This window comes from Salmo salar, chromosome 24 (genome assembly GCF_965601325.2).
Source record: "Salmo salar chromosome 24, fSalSal1, whole genome shotgun sequence".
In the NCBI taxonomy this organism is placed as follows: domain Eukaryota; kingdom Metazoa; phylum Chordata; class Actinopteri; order Salmoniformes; family Salmonidae; genus Salmo; species Salmo salar.
Window position 1 is genome coordinate 20,922,753 of NC_138314.1, and position 17,753 is coordinate 20,940,505.

Sequence of the window (17,753 nt, forward strand, 5' to 3'; positions counted from 1 at the left end):
AAAAAGCAGGCGTGATTGTATAAGTACAGAAATAATGACATATTTGAACCCATATTTGAACCCTGTATGCATGTATTACTTTAGTTGATAATCTGGTAGACTCTTTCCGTTCTGTCTGTAGACAATAGCATAATTGAAATTTGAGATAAGCAGCACTACATTTATTTTTTGCAGCCCTACCCCTCCTAGACAGTCCATGTAGAATGTGGATTACTTACTCATTCTGACTGTTATTATGGCTCATATATCAAATCAAATTTTATTTGTCACATGCGCCGAATACAACAGTGAAATGCTTACTTACAAGCCCTTAACCAACAATGCAGTTTTAAGAAAATACAACAACAAAAAAAGTAAGAGATAAGAATAACAAATAATTAAAGAGCAGCAGTAAATAACAATTGCGGGGCTATATACAGGGGGTGCCGGTACAGAGTCAATGTGTCAATGTGCTAGCCAGACCTGAATATTGTAGCCTATAAGCCACTACTAGGATTTGATATCCTTTTGACAGCATGCTACCTGCATATAATAACAGGATGTTACAGTGTCTGCTGAATGCCAATCTGAATGGATCCTTCTCTATAATCCAATAGTATTATTTATTTAATTCAAGAATTAACCGCTGATATTCTAACCTGAGAGAAATCGTATTAACTTCTCTGTCTAATGGGGTTCTTATTTGGGTCTCTACAGTGGAGACTTGTCTATGTAATGTCTCCATGTCATGCATTTGAAATATCAAAGGGTTAACCTGGAATAAATTTGAGATCAAAGGAGTGCCCAAAAAAGAACCTTGACAAGAGACTGCAAGAATTTAATGATCAAAATGAACATGTATTAAATCTGACCTTGTGCACATGGCAGATATCTAGTAGAGGCAACCAAATACAATACTTATTATTGGATAAACAGTGACGAGTAAGCGCTAGGGATGCACACTTACAATGGGTGACAATAACCCCCCCTCTTTGAATAAATATACAGTACCAATATCTGTTATTTTCAAATGGGATCAGGAAAATGTATATAGGTAGAATGCTATTGCTACATTTTTAGTTACGTCATAAGATTTAATTGTCACTCTATTATAGTTAATCAACGAGGGGCTAACGATTCAGACTCTACAATGTTGTGCAAATAAAATCTAAAATACTAATATCAAGAAAAATAAATTCTGTTTCTAGCCTATATGTATGAAGCAACAAATACGATAGCATTTGTTCAAATATGTATTTTATACATTGCAGCTACATGCACTACATGACCAAAAGTATGTGGACAGCTGCTCGTCGAACATCTCATTCCAAAATCATGGGCATTAATATGGAGTTGGTCCCCCTTTTGCTGCTAAAACAGCCTCCACTCTCCTGGGAAGGCTTTCCGCTAAATGTTGGAATATTGCTGCGGGGATTCAGCCACAAGAGCATTAGTGAGGTTGAGCACTGATGTTGGGCAATTAGGCCTGGATCACAGTCAGTGTTACAATTCATCCCAAAGGTGTTGGATGGGGTTGAGGTCAGGGCTCTGTGCAGGCCAGTCAAGTTCTTCCACACCAATCTCGGCAAACCATTTCTGTATGGACCTCGCTTTGTGCATGGGGGCAATGTCATACTGAAACAGAAGGCCTTCCCCAAACTGTTCCCACAAAAATGGAAGCACAGAATCCTCTAGAATGTCATTGTATGCTGTAGCATTAAGATTTCTCTTCACTGAAACTAAGGGGCCTAGCCTAAACCATGGAAAACAGCCCCAGACCATTATTCCTCCTCCACCAAACTTTACAGTTGGCAGTAGGCATTCGGGCAGGTAGCATTCTTCTGGCATCCGCCAAACCCAGATTCGCCTGTCGGACTGCCAGCTGGTGAAGCGTGATTCATCACTCCAGAGAACGCGTTTCCACTGTTCCAGAGTCCAAAGGCGGTGAGCTTTACACCACTCTAGCAGACGCTGGGCATTGCTCATGGTGATCTTAGGCTAGTGTCTGGCTGCTCGGCCAAGGAACCCATTTCATGAAGCTCCCGACGAACTGTTCTTGTGTTGACGTTGCTTCCAGAGGCAGTTTGGAACTCAGTAGTGAGTGCTGCAACCGAGGACACACGATTTTTACTCGCTACTCGCTGGTCCCTTTCTGTGACTTTGTGTGTCCTACCACTTCGCGGCTGAGCCGTTGTTGCAGCTTGACGTTTCCACTTCACAATAACAGCACTTTCAGTTGAACTGGGCAGTTTTAGCAGGGCAGAAATGTGACGAACTGACTTGTTGGAAAGGTGGCATCCTATGACGGTTCCACGTTGAAAGTCACTGAGCTCTTCAGTATGGGCCATTCTACTGCCAATGTTTGTCCATGGAGATTGCATAGCTGTGTGCTCGATTTTATACACCTGTCAGCAATGGGTGTGGCTGAAGTAGCCGAATCCACTAATTTAAAGGGGTGTCCACATACCTTTGTATATATAGTGTATGAAACAAGGTACATCTAATACTATTGCCTCATCACAAATTGTGCACCTGTATTCCTATGATAATTTTGAAACAAGAATGCAGTGATGGATATTGACTGACATTCATTGACATTGCTTGACGCAGCCATGTTTTGAAGCAGCATTAAATGGCTTGAAGCCAACCTGGAATAGCCAGCATATTTTAAATCATTCACCTGGAGTCTCTCAGTTTTATATGTTACTGACTATAGAGAATGCAACATTACAATAGATGTATAGCCTTGAGGAGAGAGTTTTATCAGCTGTTTTTGACAACTCATTACCTGTCATTTCAGTGATGGATTGGAGAAGTAGCTGAGGGTAGGCAGGCATGGCACCCGAGACCACAGCCTCTGCCTGTGGTGAAGTAAGACAGAGGAAAACAAGGAGAGACTAATAATGAGTTAAAACATTGCTGGGAGACTGACATCTCAGTATCTCACCGCAGGGCAAAAATGGAAACAAATCCTCTGTGTGCACACGTCCGTCAGTCTGTCGTTCGCAGTTCAGGCCATAAAGAACCCAGTCTGAGAGAGAGCGAGACGGCATTGTCCTACAGCTGTGTTGAGGAAATGGTTCAAGTTATCGATTATGGACAACACTAATGAATGAAAGCTATTGGTATTGGTTGCATACATATGGAATTAGAATAAAACTCATCATTTTGTGTACAGAGCCATATTATTTTACTCTGTTCCATCAGAACTAGGCTAATCTGTACGTTCATAGCCTCTCAATCAGAGCTGATAAGGATGCTGAGCATGGCAAGCAAATGAGTGTGCATGTTGTCGACCATTGTTAGTGTTACACAGGAGGGGATACCCTGGGGAAACCAACGAGGAGTGGATTTGGGACAGGAAGGCTGGTCAGTCTCCTACCATCTGGATGTTGCAGGAATACAATGACTAATTGCTTACTTCTTCTATTTGATTTTTAGAATACCGAAACTACCAATTATCTCAATGGCAATCTAACTGTAGCTCTCCTCTCCTCTCTCTTCTTTGTGCGAAGTGTGGGTAAGGACAAGGTAAGGTCTAAAACAGAGTCACAGGGCGAAGGAACTTCAATGTGCTCGTCCAGGCTAGTACCACAGCTAGAGGCTAATTGGACCATCCCTGGCACTGGTCCTCATCTCCAAAGCCACCAACAACTGTAACCTACCTTGTGTATTTTTGACTAACTGAATAGCCTAATGAGGTCCCAGGAGCTACATCCCATTACCTCAGAGTTAATTAAGCCTCAGCACTGTGCCAAATGGTGAATAAAGATGCAGTAAAACTGTGCGAGGGAAAGGGGTTTGGTGTGCTGGGGAGGAGGCTGACCTGCTTGTTTGTGCTTGTTATGGAACTCTACATTCCAGGATGTCTTATTTTTTTATTTGTATTTATATTTGGCTTAAAATGTTGTTACCTTGGCACAGGTTCTCATTTTCCAGCGTGTTTAGCCTAAATTCACCCTATTAAAGATCAACTATTGATTCTTCCCCCACTATCGTCATGATATATTTATTATCCACAACTAAAGTGCCCAAAATACAACATAACTGATGAATGACCACTTCCAATATTTATCTTGAAGAACTTCATAGTGCCTCCATCAGCTGTTGCTAAGATTTAACTCCCAGCAAATAGGCTCCTTCCAACTTAGCATCTGCACCTGTATTTACATCTACCTGGTTTGAATCTGTAGGAAATGTGTACATCGCTTCAAAATTCATATAATGTGACAATTATGTTATTGATTCATATTCAAATGAATGTGCATGATCAGAGAGTGATGAAAATAACACTCGTCTTGCAGAGTGCATGGAAGAAAAGAGAAGCAGGCATTTATAAAGAAACAATCTCAAAGGTTTATTTAACATGTCAAAAGGAAGGTCACACACTTGGGAATTTAAAAGGGATTGTTGAAATTACTGAAATAATTGACAAAAACTATGAATTAAACTCAATACTAACATTAAATCAGGTTTTGGTTAAAAGGAGAGGGTGTTTTTTCTTTTCCTTGTTTTTTCTTAAAGAAACATTTTATACATGGGTTATTTTATACAACTGGTTCATTGGATAAATGCATCAAAAAGAGAAACCAGTTCTGTAGTAAACTTTACAAAAAAATACATTTTGTTTCATTGAGAGTAGAAAAGGACGGGATCAAATATTGACCAATAATATTTCTTCCTTTTCATCATTTAAAAAAAGTTGTTCTAATATCTATTTTTTGAAAAGTAAAAGCAATATACAGCACAATAAAAGAGAAAGGAATTGCTTTTGTAGATTTAGTCAGACGATTTGGTTACCAAGGAGAGGGGCTGTGACTGGAACAGGGCATGATGGGAATGCAGGGCTGCTTGATGGAAAGGAGAGGGCGGGGAGAGCATCGAGTGGTGTAGGGAGCTGAATGGGATTGGCCGAGAGAAAATTGGTGCGGAGTGGCTGGAGTGGCTGCCTGAAGTACCAATAGGGATAGAGATGCTTGGGTGGGACGAGGAGGAAGAGGAAGAGGATGAAGATGACGAAGAAGAAGCCGATCCAGAGGGCTTGCCAGTTAGGAAATGATGGTGCAGGCGTCCCTCTGGTTTGGTGGTGAGGGACAGGGGCTGGGCCTGCTCTGAGTGGGTGGCGGCGGGCGCAGCCGGGGAGGCCAGAGCTGCAGAGGGTGTGGCTGGAGAATCCAGCATGCTGCCGTGAGACGAGGCAGGGCTGTCACACATCTTCTCTGAGGGTAGGTACTGCACACACTGATTCTTGTTCCTGATTGAGAAGTCTGGGTAAACAAAAGGAAGGGGCTTGGTCAATATTGCTGTTAAAGAAGCCGACAATCGTGTCCTTCAACAGTGCCCGTTCTCTTGTACACATGATAGCTGGCCAAAAAATACAAAACATTCACAGACAATGTACAGAACATGGAAAACCAAAAGGTCTGGGACAAACGGATAAACTTTGAATTAATGTATAAAAAAAAGGCGAAGTTGCTGAAGTGAAATTAACAACAAAATGGTATATGCTTTTATAAATAAAACAAATCGGGCGGAAAAAAGTCTGTGCTCATATAAACAAAGTCGATGACACGTTAAATGCCTGCATGTAAATGAGGTTTGAGTGTTGTGCTGCAACAGACCAAACCACTGCGGGTGGAGTGGAGAGCAGTGGCCTGCAGTTCAGCCACACTGGTTCATAACAGCAGACATACCTGCCACAACGTCACTATTAGCACTGAACCTCATATGCTGCTTGTCATAGTATAGAGGGAAGAGAGGAGTTAGTAAGGAGTTAGTAAAGAAGGAAAAAAACTGAAGTCAAAAACATAAAAAGGTGTTATTTTGCATATTGCATGTTGTATTGGACCAATGACAAGTCACATGACCAGCAAAGTGAAGCTTGAGGTACTATTTCACACAGGCCTATAGATGGAGTTCTTTCTGCCCTAAACCGAGAAGAACAGTCCAAGAGAAGGACAGAGAGAAAGGGGCCCCTTACCCTCTGGTGTTGAGTCTGGCTTATTATCTCTCTTCCTCTTTTTCCGCTTTCCCTGAGCAGATAAACAAAACAATGTATTTAGAAAAAAACTGGTCTCTATCCAAGTGACAGCAACATGCTTCAACACTACCTCATACAACTTCAGTGTATGAGAACAACAGTACAGTTATTATTACAGATACAGTATTGAATCATTTTCAAACCAAGTGGAAATGAGGGGGCGCTTAAGCAACCCACATTTCCCTCATTGTTGAAAGATCCATGGAAAGATGTCCTACTCACATAGTTATCTCGTGCTGACCAGCCTGGGTAGAGTTGGGAGTGGAGTTGCCTCTCTTTCCTTGCCAGCTCATAGTATTTCGCTTGCTCTTCTCTCGATAGTGAGTGCCACTGTGAACACAAACATGACAAAAGTCAGAGAACTAGTCGAAGCATGTACAGAATTTACATCCACAAACACATTCCCAAACTGTTGTGTTTGTGTGGTCAGGCAGTGTGCTGTGCTCACCCTTCGGCCCAGTATCTGGTTGATGGCAGCGCTCTCCTTCAGAGTGCACTCAGCCACCACCTTGGCCCTCATCTCCTTCATGTACAGCATGAAGGCATTCAGAGGCTTCTTGATGTGAGGCTTCTTGTCCTCCTCCTTCTTCGCCGGGCCAGGAGACTTCCGGCTGAGACAACAAAACACACATTCAAATGTCACTTAAAATAGTCCTTTTGTGTGAGGTCTGATTCCCTTCCAGAAGACCTGGCTGACCCATTACAAAGAGTCAGGATATTCTTGAATCCTGGCCCTTTAAACGGAATTATGAATAGAGACTGGATACTCAGTCAATAATCCATTTGAATAAGATCAGAGTATAAAGAGTTTATATGTTTGCCTATAAGTATAAGTAAATGTGAAGAATCTGTTAGTTAATGGTCCTTACGAATGCATAGAGGGGCTCATGTGGTCATGACTGTTGGGCTCCTGCTTGATGGCTGGTGATACGATAGCAGGATGAGGGATGCCAGTCTGGTGCATGCCGTGGGGGTGGTGGGGCATCATGTGGGGGGAGAAACGGCTGGACACCAAGCTGGAAAACAACAAAGACAAACACCTGTTAAACTTTTCACAGGCACTTTCTGTCTGCCCTGTCAAGTCAACTTCGACCGCTTTGACTGTCTGTCTGGAGTCTAGACTCAAGTAATGTCCAAAATTAGCTACATATTATTTTTTTATTTTTTTCAAATAAAGGCTCAAAAGCCCCTTTATCCGACCATGCCTGGAGAAAAGTGGAGTGTGTGGTAACCATGGTGACCAAGGGGCCCTGACACCTGAAACCACTTTCCTCCCTGTGTTCCAAACCATGGAGGGACTTCCACAGCTACCAGAACAGAACATTCAGATAACTGTCGGAAAATGAGAGTGGTGCTAACACAACACAATGGTACATTGTACATGACAAAGGGGGATATTAAGGTCCGTGCTCCTCTGCCACGCATTCCTGTTAAATACATGATTGAATGGAAAATCCTTTAACGCTTCATTAAAATCTCATAACATTTAAGACAGATATGGTCCATGATTTACTATAGCCTTGTACTGTAAGTTTGTGAGTGTGCACAGACGCTTCCCTTGCTATACTTCCCCAGAGTCAGGTGAACTTGTGGATGACATTTTTATGTCTCTGCGTCCAGTATGAAGTTTGAGGTTGTTTTGCAAGCTGTTCACATAGACTTCCAATCATTGCGATAATGCTAGTTAGCAATTGCGCTAACGGTAGTTAGCAACTTCCATCAAACTGCACCCAGACAAAAATGGTATCCACAAGTTTATCTGACTCCAGGGAAGTAGATAAAGGGCTTCATTGCCAAAATTCCGAAGTATCCCTATAACAGTAACAAGTGAAACTGAGGATAACCCAATAGGGTAAATTTGATGAAAATAATCTCTTCAATATTTTTTGACTCAAACTATAGTATCATACGTAAGAGGGGCCTCTTCAACCATTACCAACCCAGCAGCCCAAAAAAACAATGAGGAAAAGAAAAATATAAAAAACATAAAAAGTCAAGCGGTCATTTTGCTACATACTGTTTGAGATACAGTACATAAAGTAATATATTTATGACGAAACTGTCAAATATTACCTGACACACGTATCAAGTCTTGTTCAAGGGGGGCGGACGGTAAGACAAACTTTGTAACAATGTGGCAGGATCTGAGAGTACTATTGATCCCATTGAGACCCTGATTAATATTTCATCCCATACTAGCACCGGAAGGCTCGCTACAAATCTTTCACATTTTGACAGTGGGGCAGAGAGTTAAATCAGATGGGAGTTGTCGGTTCAGATTAGCTTTGATTTGTCCTAATCGATTCTTAGCCCTTTCATCTTTGTGTGTGTGTGTAGCAGAGTAACTCAGAACATTGGCCTGAGTGAGAAAACACAGTACCGTCTACGGGGTAGGGTTTTGAATGCCAATAGTCTGTTCTCTTTGGATGGAAGGCTGATCTCATCTTTAGAAGACTTAGCCCCCACATTCCTTTGTAGTCCCTACCCCACTGGCTGTCCATGGTTGGATACCCCTGTCCTAATACTGTTATAAACTAATGAGCAATGACAAGATCAGAAACATGACTACAGAATGTAATGTAACCACTAGATATTAAATATCTCAATTTCTAGGGAGGGTTAGGGGTTGGTGAGACTGGGTGACAAAAAGCAGAGAGATCGACTCACCTGGACATGGATGCATTCATTGCGAGGGCGGGATAGGGGTGACGGAACCCCCCTGGGGGGATAGAGTACATGTGCTGGCCCTGCCTGAGAATGAGGGAACGAGAGGGAGGCAACAGTGAGAAGAGGATCAGACACAGCTGAGAGAGAACGCAACAGCACTAATCCAGCCCTCATCAACTGCAATCCCCTGCGTGAGGAACAGCACCATTCAAATTGATTACAAGACCCATGGCAAAACCCATCGAATGTGAAGTATTTATCATATATATCTCAAATATGACAGTGTTTTAATACTTTAATATCAGAACGTGCTTTAACGTTTAAGAAATGCATCAGACTGTAGTCAATGTTTCTCCTATACAACAGTTGAAGTCGGAAGTTTACATACATCTTAGCCAAATACATTTAAAAACTCTGTTTTTCACAATTCCTGACATTTAATCCTAGTAAAAATTCCCTGTCTTAGGTCAGTTAGGATCACCATTTTATTTTAGGAATGGGAAATGTCAGAATAATAGTAGAGAGAATGATTTATTTCAGCTTTTATTTCTTTCATCACATTCCCAGTGGGTCAGAAGTTTACATACACTCAATTAGTATTTGGTAGCATTGCCTTTAAATTGTTTAACTTGGGTCAAACGTTTTGGGTAGCCTTCCACAAGCTTCTCAAAATAAGTTGGGTGAATTGTGGCCCATTCCTCCTGACAGCTGGTGCAACTGAGTCAGGTTTGTAGGCCTCCTTGCTCGCACACGCTTTTTCAGTTCTGCCCACACATTTTCTATAGGATTGAGGTCAGGGCTTTCTGATGGCCACTCCAATACCTTGACTTTGTTGTCCTTAAGCCATTTTGCCAAAACTTTCGAAGTATGCTTGGGGTCATTGTCCATTTGGAAGACCCAATTTGCCACCAAGCTTACACTTCCTGACTGATGTCTTGAGATGTTGCTTCAATATATCCACATACTTTTCCTTCCTCATGATGCCATCTATTTTGTGAAGTGCACTAGTCCCTCCTGCAGCAAATCACCCCCACAACATGATGCTGCCACCCACGGTTGGGATGGTGTTCTTCGGCTTGCAAGCCTCCCCCTTTTTCCTCCAAACATAACGATGATCATTATGGCCAAACAGTTCCATTTTTGTTTCATCAGACCACAGGACATTTCTCCAAAAAGTACAATCTTTGTCCCCATGTGCAGTTGCAAACCATAGTCTGGCTTTTTTATGGCCGTTTTGGAGCAGTGGCTTCTTCCTTGCTGAGCAGCCTTTCAGGTTATGTTGATATAGGACTCGTTTTACTGTGGATATAGATACTTTTGTACCTGTTTCCTCCAGCATCTTCACAAGGTCCTTTGCTGTTGTTCTGGGATTGATTTGCACTTTTTGCACCAAAGTACTTTCATCTCTAGGAGACACAACGAGTCTCCTTCCTGAGCGGTACGACGGCTGCATGGTGCCGTGCTGTTTATACTTGCGTACTATTGTTTGCACAGATGAATGTGGTACCTTCAGGCATTTGGAAATTGCTCCCAAGGATGAATCAGACTTGTGGAGGTCTACAATTTATTTTCTGAGGTCTTGGCTGATTTCTTTTGATTGTCCCATGATGTCAAGCAAAGAGGCACTGAGTTTGAAGGTAGCCCTTGAAATACATCCACAGGTACACCTCCAATTGACTCAAATTATGTCAATTAGCCTATCAGAATCTTCGAAAGCCATGACATCATTTTCAGGAATTTTCCAAGCTGTTTAAAGGCACAGTCAACTTAGTGTATGTAAACTTCTGACTCACTAGAATTGTGATACAGTGAATTCATTATAAGTGAAATAATCTGTCTGTAAACAATTTTTGGAAAAATTACTTGTGTCATGCACAAAGTAGATGTCCTAACCAACTTGCCAAAACTATAGTTTGTTAACAAGAAATTTGTGGAGTGGTTGAAAAATGAGTTTTAATGACTCCAACCTAAGTGTATGTAAACCTCAGACTTCAACTTCAATATGAGATTTGGACTGTATGATTTAACGCTGTGTGTTACTCACTGTGGTACCAGCCAGCCCAGAGGATGAGGGATCTGTCCCACTGCACCTGGAGACAGGGGGTAGTACGGAGAGAGCTCTGATGGGTGGGGAGTCCGAGGAATGCCTGAAGGGAACACAAAAGGGGACAGTTTAAGCATTTAGGTCATTTTACTAGTCCCAGTCAAGGTCATTTTCTCTAAGAAATTAGCCAATGATTTAAGTCAGACATACCTCAGTTAAAGTTGAATGCACACCATGTCATGCTTTTGGATTAGAGGCTGTACTAGGCAGCAACATGATATTCCATGAGGTTATGTGTACCTGTCTTTGGGTCAAGGATCTCCGGGGAGAGGTGTGAGGGAGGGGTTCCGGGGGAGAAGTGTTCATTGCTGTAGGTGATGAGGGGGGTCAGCGGGTGGACGTGGTGAGCATGCTGCACCACTGGGACCTTGTTGGACTGTAGGAGAGACAAGAGGAACACACAGAGGGACTTTAGACATGGGAGAGAGAGGATAGGTTAGAGCAGGGGTTTACTGGTATCCCTGGGTCTCCAAACACTCTCACAGAAATAGGCTCATTCATAACTTACAGATAACACAGTCTGGCATTTGTAACACATTATGCATGATGTTTGACATTTTCAAGTGCTATGATGAAACTGGCTCTCATGAGGACTGCCACAGGATAGGAAGACCCAGAGTTACCTCTGCTGTAGAGGATGAGGTCATTAGACTTACCAGCATCAGAAATTGCAGCCCAAATAAATGCTTCAGAGTTCAAGTAACAGACACATCTCAACATCAACTGTTCAGAGGAGACTACATGAATAAGGCCTTCATGGTTGAATTTCTGCAAAGAAACCACTACTAAAGGACACCAATTAGAAGAAGAGACTTGCTTGGGCCAAGAAACACATGCAGTGGACATTAGACCGGTGGAAATCTGTCCTTTGGTCTGATGAGTCCAAATTTGAGATTTTTGGTTCCAACCACTGTGTCTTTGTGAGACGCAGAGTAGGTGAATGGATGATCTCTGCATGTGTGGTTCCCACTGTGAAGCATGGAGGAGGTGTGATGGTGTGGGGGTGCTTTGCTGGTGACCCCGTCTGTGATTTATTTAGAATTCAGGGCACACTTAACCAGCATGGCTACCACAGCATTCTGCAGCGATACACCATCCCATCTGGTTTGCGCATTGTGGGCCTATCATTTGTTTTTCAACAGGACAATAATCCAACACACCTCCAGGCTGTGTAATGGCTATTTGACCAAGAAGGAGAGTGATGAGTGCTGCATCAGGTGACCTGGCCTCCACAATCACCCGACCTCAACCCAATTGAGATGGTTTGGGATGAATTGGACTGCAGAGTAAAGGAAAAGCAGTGCTCAGGATATGTGGGTACTCCTTCAAGACTGTTGGAAATGCATTCCAGGTGAAGCTGGTTGAGAGAATGCCAAGAGTGTGCAAAGTTGTCATCAAGGCAAAGGGTGGCTACTTTGAAGAATCTCAAATATAAAATATTATTTGATTTGTTTAACACTTTTAGTTACTACAAGATTCCATATGTGTTATTTCATAGCTTTGATGTCTTCACTATTAATCTACAATGTAGAAAATAGTAAAAATAAAGAAAAACCCTTGAATGAGTATGTGTGTCCAAACTTCTGACCGGTACTGTATATTTCCTGAGTTTTATAATATCTCCTAGATATAGGACAGACACTTGTGTTGTTTTCGCATTGTTATTATGGGGTATTGTGTGTAGATTGATGAGGAAAGTAAATAATTTCATCAATTTTAGAATAATGCTGTAACGTAACAAAATGTTGAAAAAGGTCAATGGGACTGAATACTTTCCGAATGCACTGTATGTTGTTGGTAGTCACCGTGTCACTGAGTCATGTGTGTAATGGTGATGGTGAGCCCCTATGTCTGTGCCTGCCTGTCGCTCTTCCTCCCTGGTAAACAAAGCTGGCTGTGGCTGTGCGTGTGATGGGCCCTATGATGCAATCTGGATCCCTACCAAGGCACAGTGAAAGCCTGCGGATACATGCCAACACCATTACGGCCATTTAGTGGCGGAGAGAACTGTTTGTTCAGCCTAACAGGCAAAACAACAGGGTCCAAGATCCAAAAGTCACACCTGTAAGTACTCTAGGTACCTCAATGCCCATACACATGACTAGATCCCTTATCTCACGTCGCTAACTCACCCACACAATATTCAGCCCTCAGTTGATCAGAGTGTAGGATGACGTTACCCCTAAACAGATTTTTAGGATCTCTCATTGATTTGGTCTGAGTACACTACACTGGCATTAGATCTATCTATATGGTCTACGAGAATAAAATCCTATATACACTCAAAGCACTCACAATACAGCATAAATCACAATGGGAGTTGGGATATACACTTCAAGAAGTTAGACTTTGATTTTGTTGGAGCAGACTTATTGTTATTTCAGCTTTTTTAATAGAGCTGTGTGGTGCCAAAGAAACTCCAGATCCCCATAGCCTGCTAGCTAACTTCACTAGAGCTGGCCAGGACAGCCAGGAGGACGATGATGATGATGATGATAATAATAACCAGCGTCTCTACTTTCATTAGGCAGCGTTCAGCCTCAGTCATTTCCCCTGGCTGCCCGGCTCAATGGAACGCTTGTTGGCCCAACTCGTCACATGGGAGGGTCAGGGGTGGGGGGGGGAAGGAATCTTGTTCCTCCAACCTAACCTTTCTTCAGTATCCCTCCCCAACTCCTTCTCAACCTCTCGTCTAACCAATGCGGTCCAGGAGGGAACAAGGTTTGCATTGAGACGGCTGTACACTCTTACTTCACGCTGCTTAGAATTGTTCCAAATATCAGGCATGCTTTTCTGCCCTTTTTTATATCAGTTCCAACCTTTCCCCCTTTTAAAGTCTTAGCAAACTTGTTTCTCCTGCTTCCAAAGCCTGCTTTGATTTCTGAAATGCCAGTTGTGACGAGGATAATATTTACAAATGCAAAGCGAGATAAAATTAACTTAAAATGTTTAACGCCTTGTAAAAAGGGGAAGTATACATTTGTTCAAAGTGCACATTATGTGTGTAAACAACCAAAGAACCCATGATACGGATAAAGCTATCATATTATATGATGGTTGCATAAAGCATTATGTAGAAAACCCAGTGCTCAAATGTCATGTATACTTTATGCAGGCTTTGTTGTTCTACTTCATGTACAATGTGATAAAATTTCCCCTATATTGTGGATGCTGTTTGAGACCTCTGGACCTGAGTGCCAACACATTTTGGGAAGCACTTCAGTGAGAATTGGAAATGATCGGCATTAATAATTAGTCCTTTGGAATACACCAATCGCGTGTTCACTTCGAACGGATTTTTAAGTTTAACAGCGCCAGCTTCAACATGGATACCAGACTCTGCATTTTAGCAAAGCGTTGCCAAAAAAAGTGTGGAACAGAAATATGTACTGTAGGTGTGGGCTGTTCACATTCAAAACCATTTTGGCCATCGGCCTACCTGCTTAAACCATCTCCAGAGGAGAGGTCCCTCTGTGGTCTACCTTAAGGGACATAGATGGTTACCTCATTAGCTTCGACTGGCTTGTTAGGTATTGACTGAAAAGTAAGTACCTCCCTCTAGATCTGAATATTACGAGTGGCTACAATTAAATAAAAATACTTAAAAAAATTAAGGCAATGGTATTACGCTTCTTCAGTCACCTGAACGTTCAGCTGGAATGCAGTTCAACAGTAATTACCAGTTAGTAAATGTGAATTTCCCACAACAACAAGTCGTCTTAACATGTAAAAGTGATTAAAGAAATACTGATTAAGTTAGTTTAAGATGTGGGTGGGGGGGGGGGGGGGCTTTCTAAGCTGACATATGGAATTTTTTTATGAAGGTCATACCATGGATCATTTAGCCATTTGATTTTGAATTTTAGGACCCCTTTAGGTAGGCCTCAAAAACATGAATTTGATAAAATATTGAATTCGGCCTTTACTACTATAGCCCATAGAATAATACATTAATGAATTGCAAAATAGACAGTCAAAAAATACATCATAAAGTTGAAGGTTTTGAAGTGTCTGTCCTATATCTAAGAGATATTATAAAACTCAGGAAATATACAGTACCGGTCAGAAGTTTGGACACACCTACTCATTCAAGGGTTTTTCTTTATTTTTACTATTTTATACATTGTAGAACAATAGAAGACATCAAAGCTGTGAAATAACACATATGGATTCATGTAGTAACCAAAAAAAGTGTTAAACAAATCAAAATATATTTTATATGAGATTCTTCAAAGTAGCCACCCTTTGCCTTGATGACAGCTTTGCACACTCTTGGCATTCTCTCAACCAGCTTCATGAGGGATGCTTTTCCAACAGTCTTGAAGGAGTTCCCACATATGCTGAGCACTTGTTGGCTGCTTTTCCTTTACTCTGGAGTCCAACTCATCCCAAACCATCTCAATTGGGTTGAGGTCGGGTGATTGTGAAGGCCAGGTCATCTGATGCAGCACTCCATCACTCTCCTTCTTGAATCAAATAGTCCTTACACAGCCTGTTTTGGGTCATTGTCCTGTTGAAAAACAAATGATTAGCCCCACGAAGCGCAAACCAGATGGGATGGCGTATCGCTGCAGAATGCTGTGGTAGCCATGCTGGTTAAGTGTGCCTTGAATTCTAAATAAATCAGACAGTGTCACCAGCAAAGCACCCCCACACCATCAAACCTCCTCCTCCTCCATGCTTCACTGTGGGAACCACACATGCAGAGATAATCCATTCCCCTACTCTGCGTCTCACAAAGACACGGTGGTTGGAACCAAAAATCTCAAATTTGGACTCATCAGACCAAAGGACAGATTTCCACCGGTCTAATGTCCACTGCATGTGTTTCTTGGCCCAAGCAAGTCTCTTCTTCTAATTGGTGTCCTTTAGTAGTGGTTTCTTTGCAGAAATTCAACCATGAAGGCCTTATTCATGTAGTCTCCTCTGAACAGTTGATGTTGAGATGTGTCTGTTACTTGAACTCTGAAGCATTTATTTGGGCTGCAATTTCTGATGCTGGTAACACTAATGACCTCATCCTCTGCAGCAGAGGTAACTCTGGGTCTTCCTTTCCAGTTGCGGTCTTCATGAGAGCCAGTTCATCATAGCACTTGGTGGTTTTTGCGACTGCACTTGAAGGAACTTTCAAAGTTCTTGACATTTTACATATTGACTGACCGTCATGTCTTAAGGTAATGATGGACTGTTATTTCTCTTTGCTTATTTGAGCTGTTCTTGCCATAATATGGACTTGGTATTTTACCAAATAGGACTATCTTCTGTATACCACCCCTACCATGTCACAACACAACTGATTGGCTCAAACGCATGAACTTTTAACAAGGCACACCTGTTAATTGAAATGCATTCCAGGTGACTACCTCATGAAGCTGGTTGAGAGAATGCTAAGAGTGTGCAAAGCTGTCATCAAGGCAAAGGGTGCCTACTTTGAAGAATCTCAAATAGAAAATATATTTTGAATTGTTTAACACGGTTTTGGTTACTACTACTACACCATTGTGTTCAAGAGTGTCTCCCCTTTCTACAGTGGGGTCATATTAGTTTGTAGCCCAAACGGTTCGGACGCAACAGACAAATGTTGGGACATCAACTTTAGATGAGTCCCGTGGGGCTTGCAAGAGCAAAACGGAGAACACCACCGTGTTTGTGAGAGTCTTCCCTTTCTATAGAGTCTTTCTATAGAGTGGTCATATCAGTTTGAAGACCAAACCGTTTAGATGCTACAGTGCTTTTTGTGAGAAGACCAAGAAGTCTCCTCGTCTGACAAACAGCGCTGTAGCTCTGCCACTTTCCACCGCAGGAGTGGAAGGGCGACATATGGGGATGCAGTGGATTGAGATGCAGCCCATTCAAAAAGCTAGATACTATATTTCTAGCTTAAACTGACTGATTTTGATGGGGATTTTTTTTTCTTATGCTGCGTTTAGATGGTACGAGGTAGACAGCAAACCAGATGTCATTCTTTTCAATGAGACCCCGAATGTAAATGCTGTAGAGGATGGCGGCGGAAGACGAGACTTGCCCCCAGAGTTAAAATATTTAAAGTTTTGCCGTCTGCTGCAGCATTGTTTTCTACCGGATGTTGATTTGCACTGTTTGTTTACTGAAATCTCCATAGCAACGCATACTGTCGTTTTTCTTGCTTTTGCTGTCACCATCATTCTTGCTTTCTTGTCCCGCTTTGCCAACAGGTGGTTTTGCATCCCTAAACGCAGCATTAGATTCCAGGTGTGTCAATAGACTCTAGGTCAATAGACTCTAGCCCATCAATACCTCTATTCATCCTCTAATAACCCTCCTACCCATGACAGCTTGGCTTCATGATCACATGGGCATTGCGTATTAAGGAAACCACATGGAACATAAGCCATGTTTCAAATATAAACATCTACGTGACGGCCGGGACAGAGAAAGAGCAATCTGGAGCCAGATGGGCTCTGCAGTGACCTGCCTACATGTTGAAAACTGCCCAATCCACTGTACCAAAACACAATGCCTTCACAAATGGCGTGTGGCAACACTGACTAATGGTATTAGATTTGAGTCGACACGGTAACAGGAAGAAAAGTTGCTGAGCCAGTGCAGATGGGTGTAGGGGTGGATTTCATTCAAGCAAACATGTTTTTGGATCCTGCACATCTGAATTGAATTACTACACAAACCGCCGATGGGGAAGAGAGCGCAGAACAAACTATGTGTATGCCTTTCTACTACGCAATCACTTCAGGTTGGGAAGTTCAGAGGCCTTTCAAAACTCCAGGAAAGAAAGAGTGAAAAGATTGCATGGCATGCTGAGAAATCCAAGCCTTGTTTGTCAATGACAAAAGGAAACAGACGTTAAGAGTTGACTGACCGTATCACATGATTTTAGAATCAACCCACCAAATACTATGCAATTAATCACAGAGAAGCTACGCCAGTTTGTCTGACCAGTCATCCCCTCTGAAAGGGTCAATGGCA

At 42.2% G+C, this 17,753-nt stretch overlaps 1 protein-coding gene across 2 annotated transcripts in view; it reads right to left on the reverse strand.

The window, feature by feature from the left end:
- Positions 1-4,311: 4,311 nt before the first annotated feature.
- tcf7l1b (transcription factor 7 like 1b) overlaps positions 4,312-17,753 on the reverse strand; it is a 47,166-nt gene continuing 33,724 nt past the window's right edge. Inside the window, exons 5-12 of one of the 2 annotated variants that reach the window (XM_014172030.3) lie at positions 11,031-11,166; positions 10,731-10,833; positions 8,687-8,770; positions 6,889-7,035; positions 6,468-6,630; positions 6,242-6,349; positions 5,960-6,011; positions 4,312-5,246 (exon numbers count right to left, since the gene is read on the reverse strand). In XM_014172030.3, coding sequence (XP_014027505.1) covers positions 4,759-5,246; positions 5,960-6,011; positions 6,242-6,349; positions 6,468-6,630; positions 6,889-7,035; positions 8,687-8,770; positions 10,731-10,833; positions 11,031-11,166 — 1,281 coding nt within the window. In that variant the 3' untranslated portion in view covers positions 4,312-4,758. The other variant, XM_082968565.1, reaches the window with a different exon arrangement.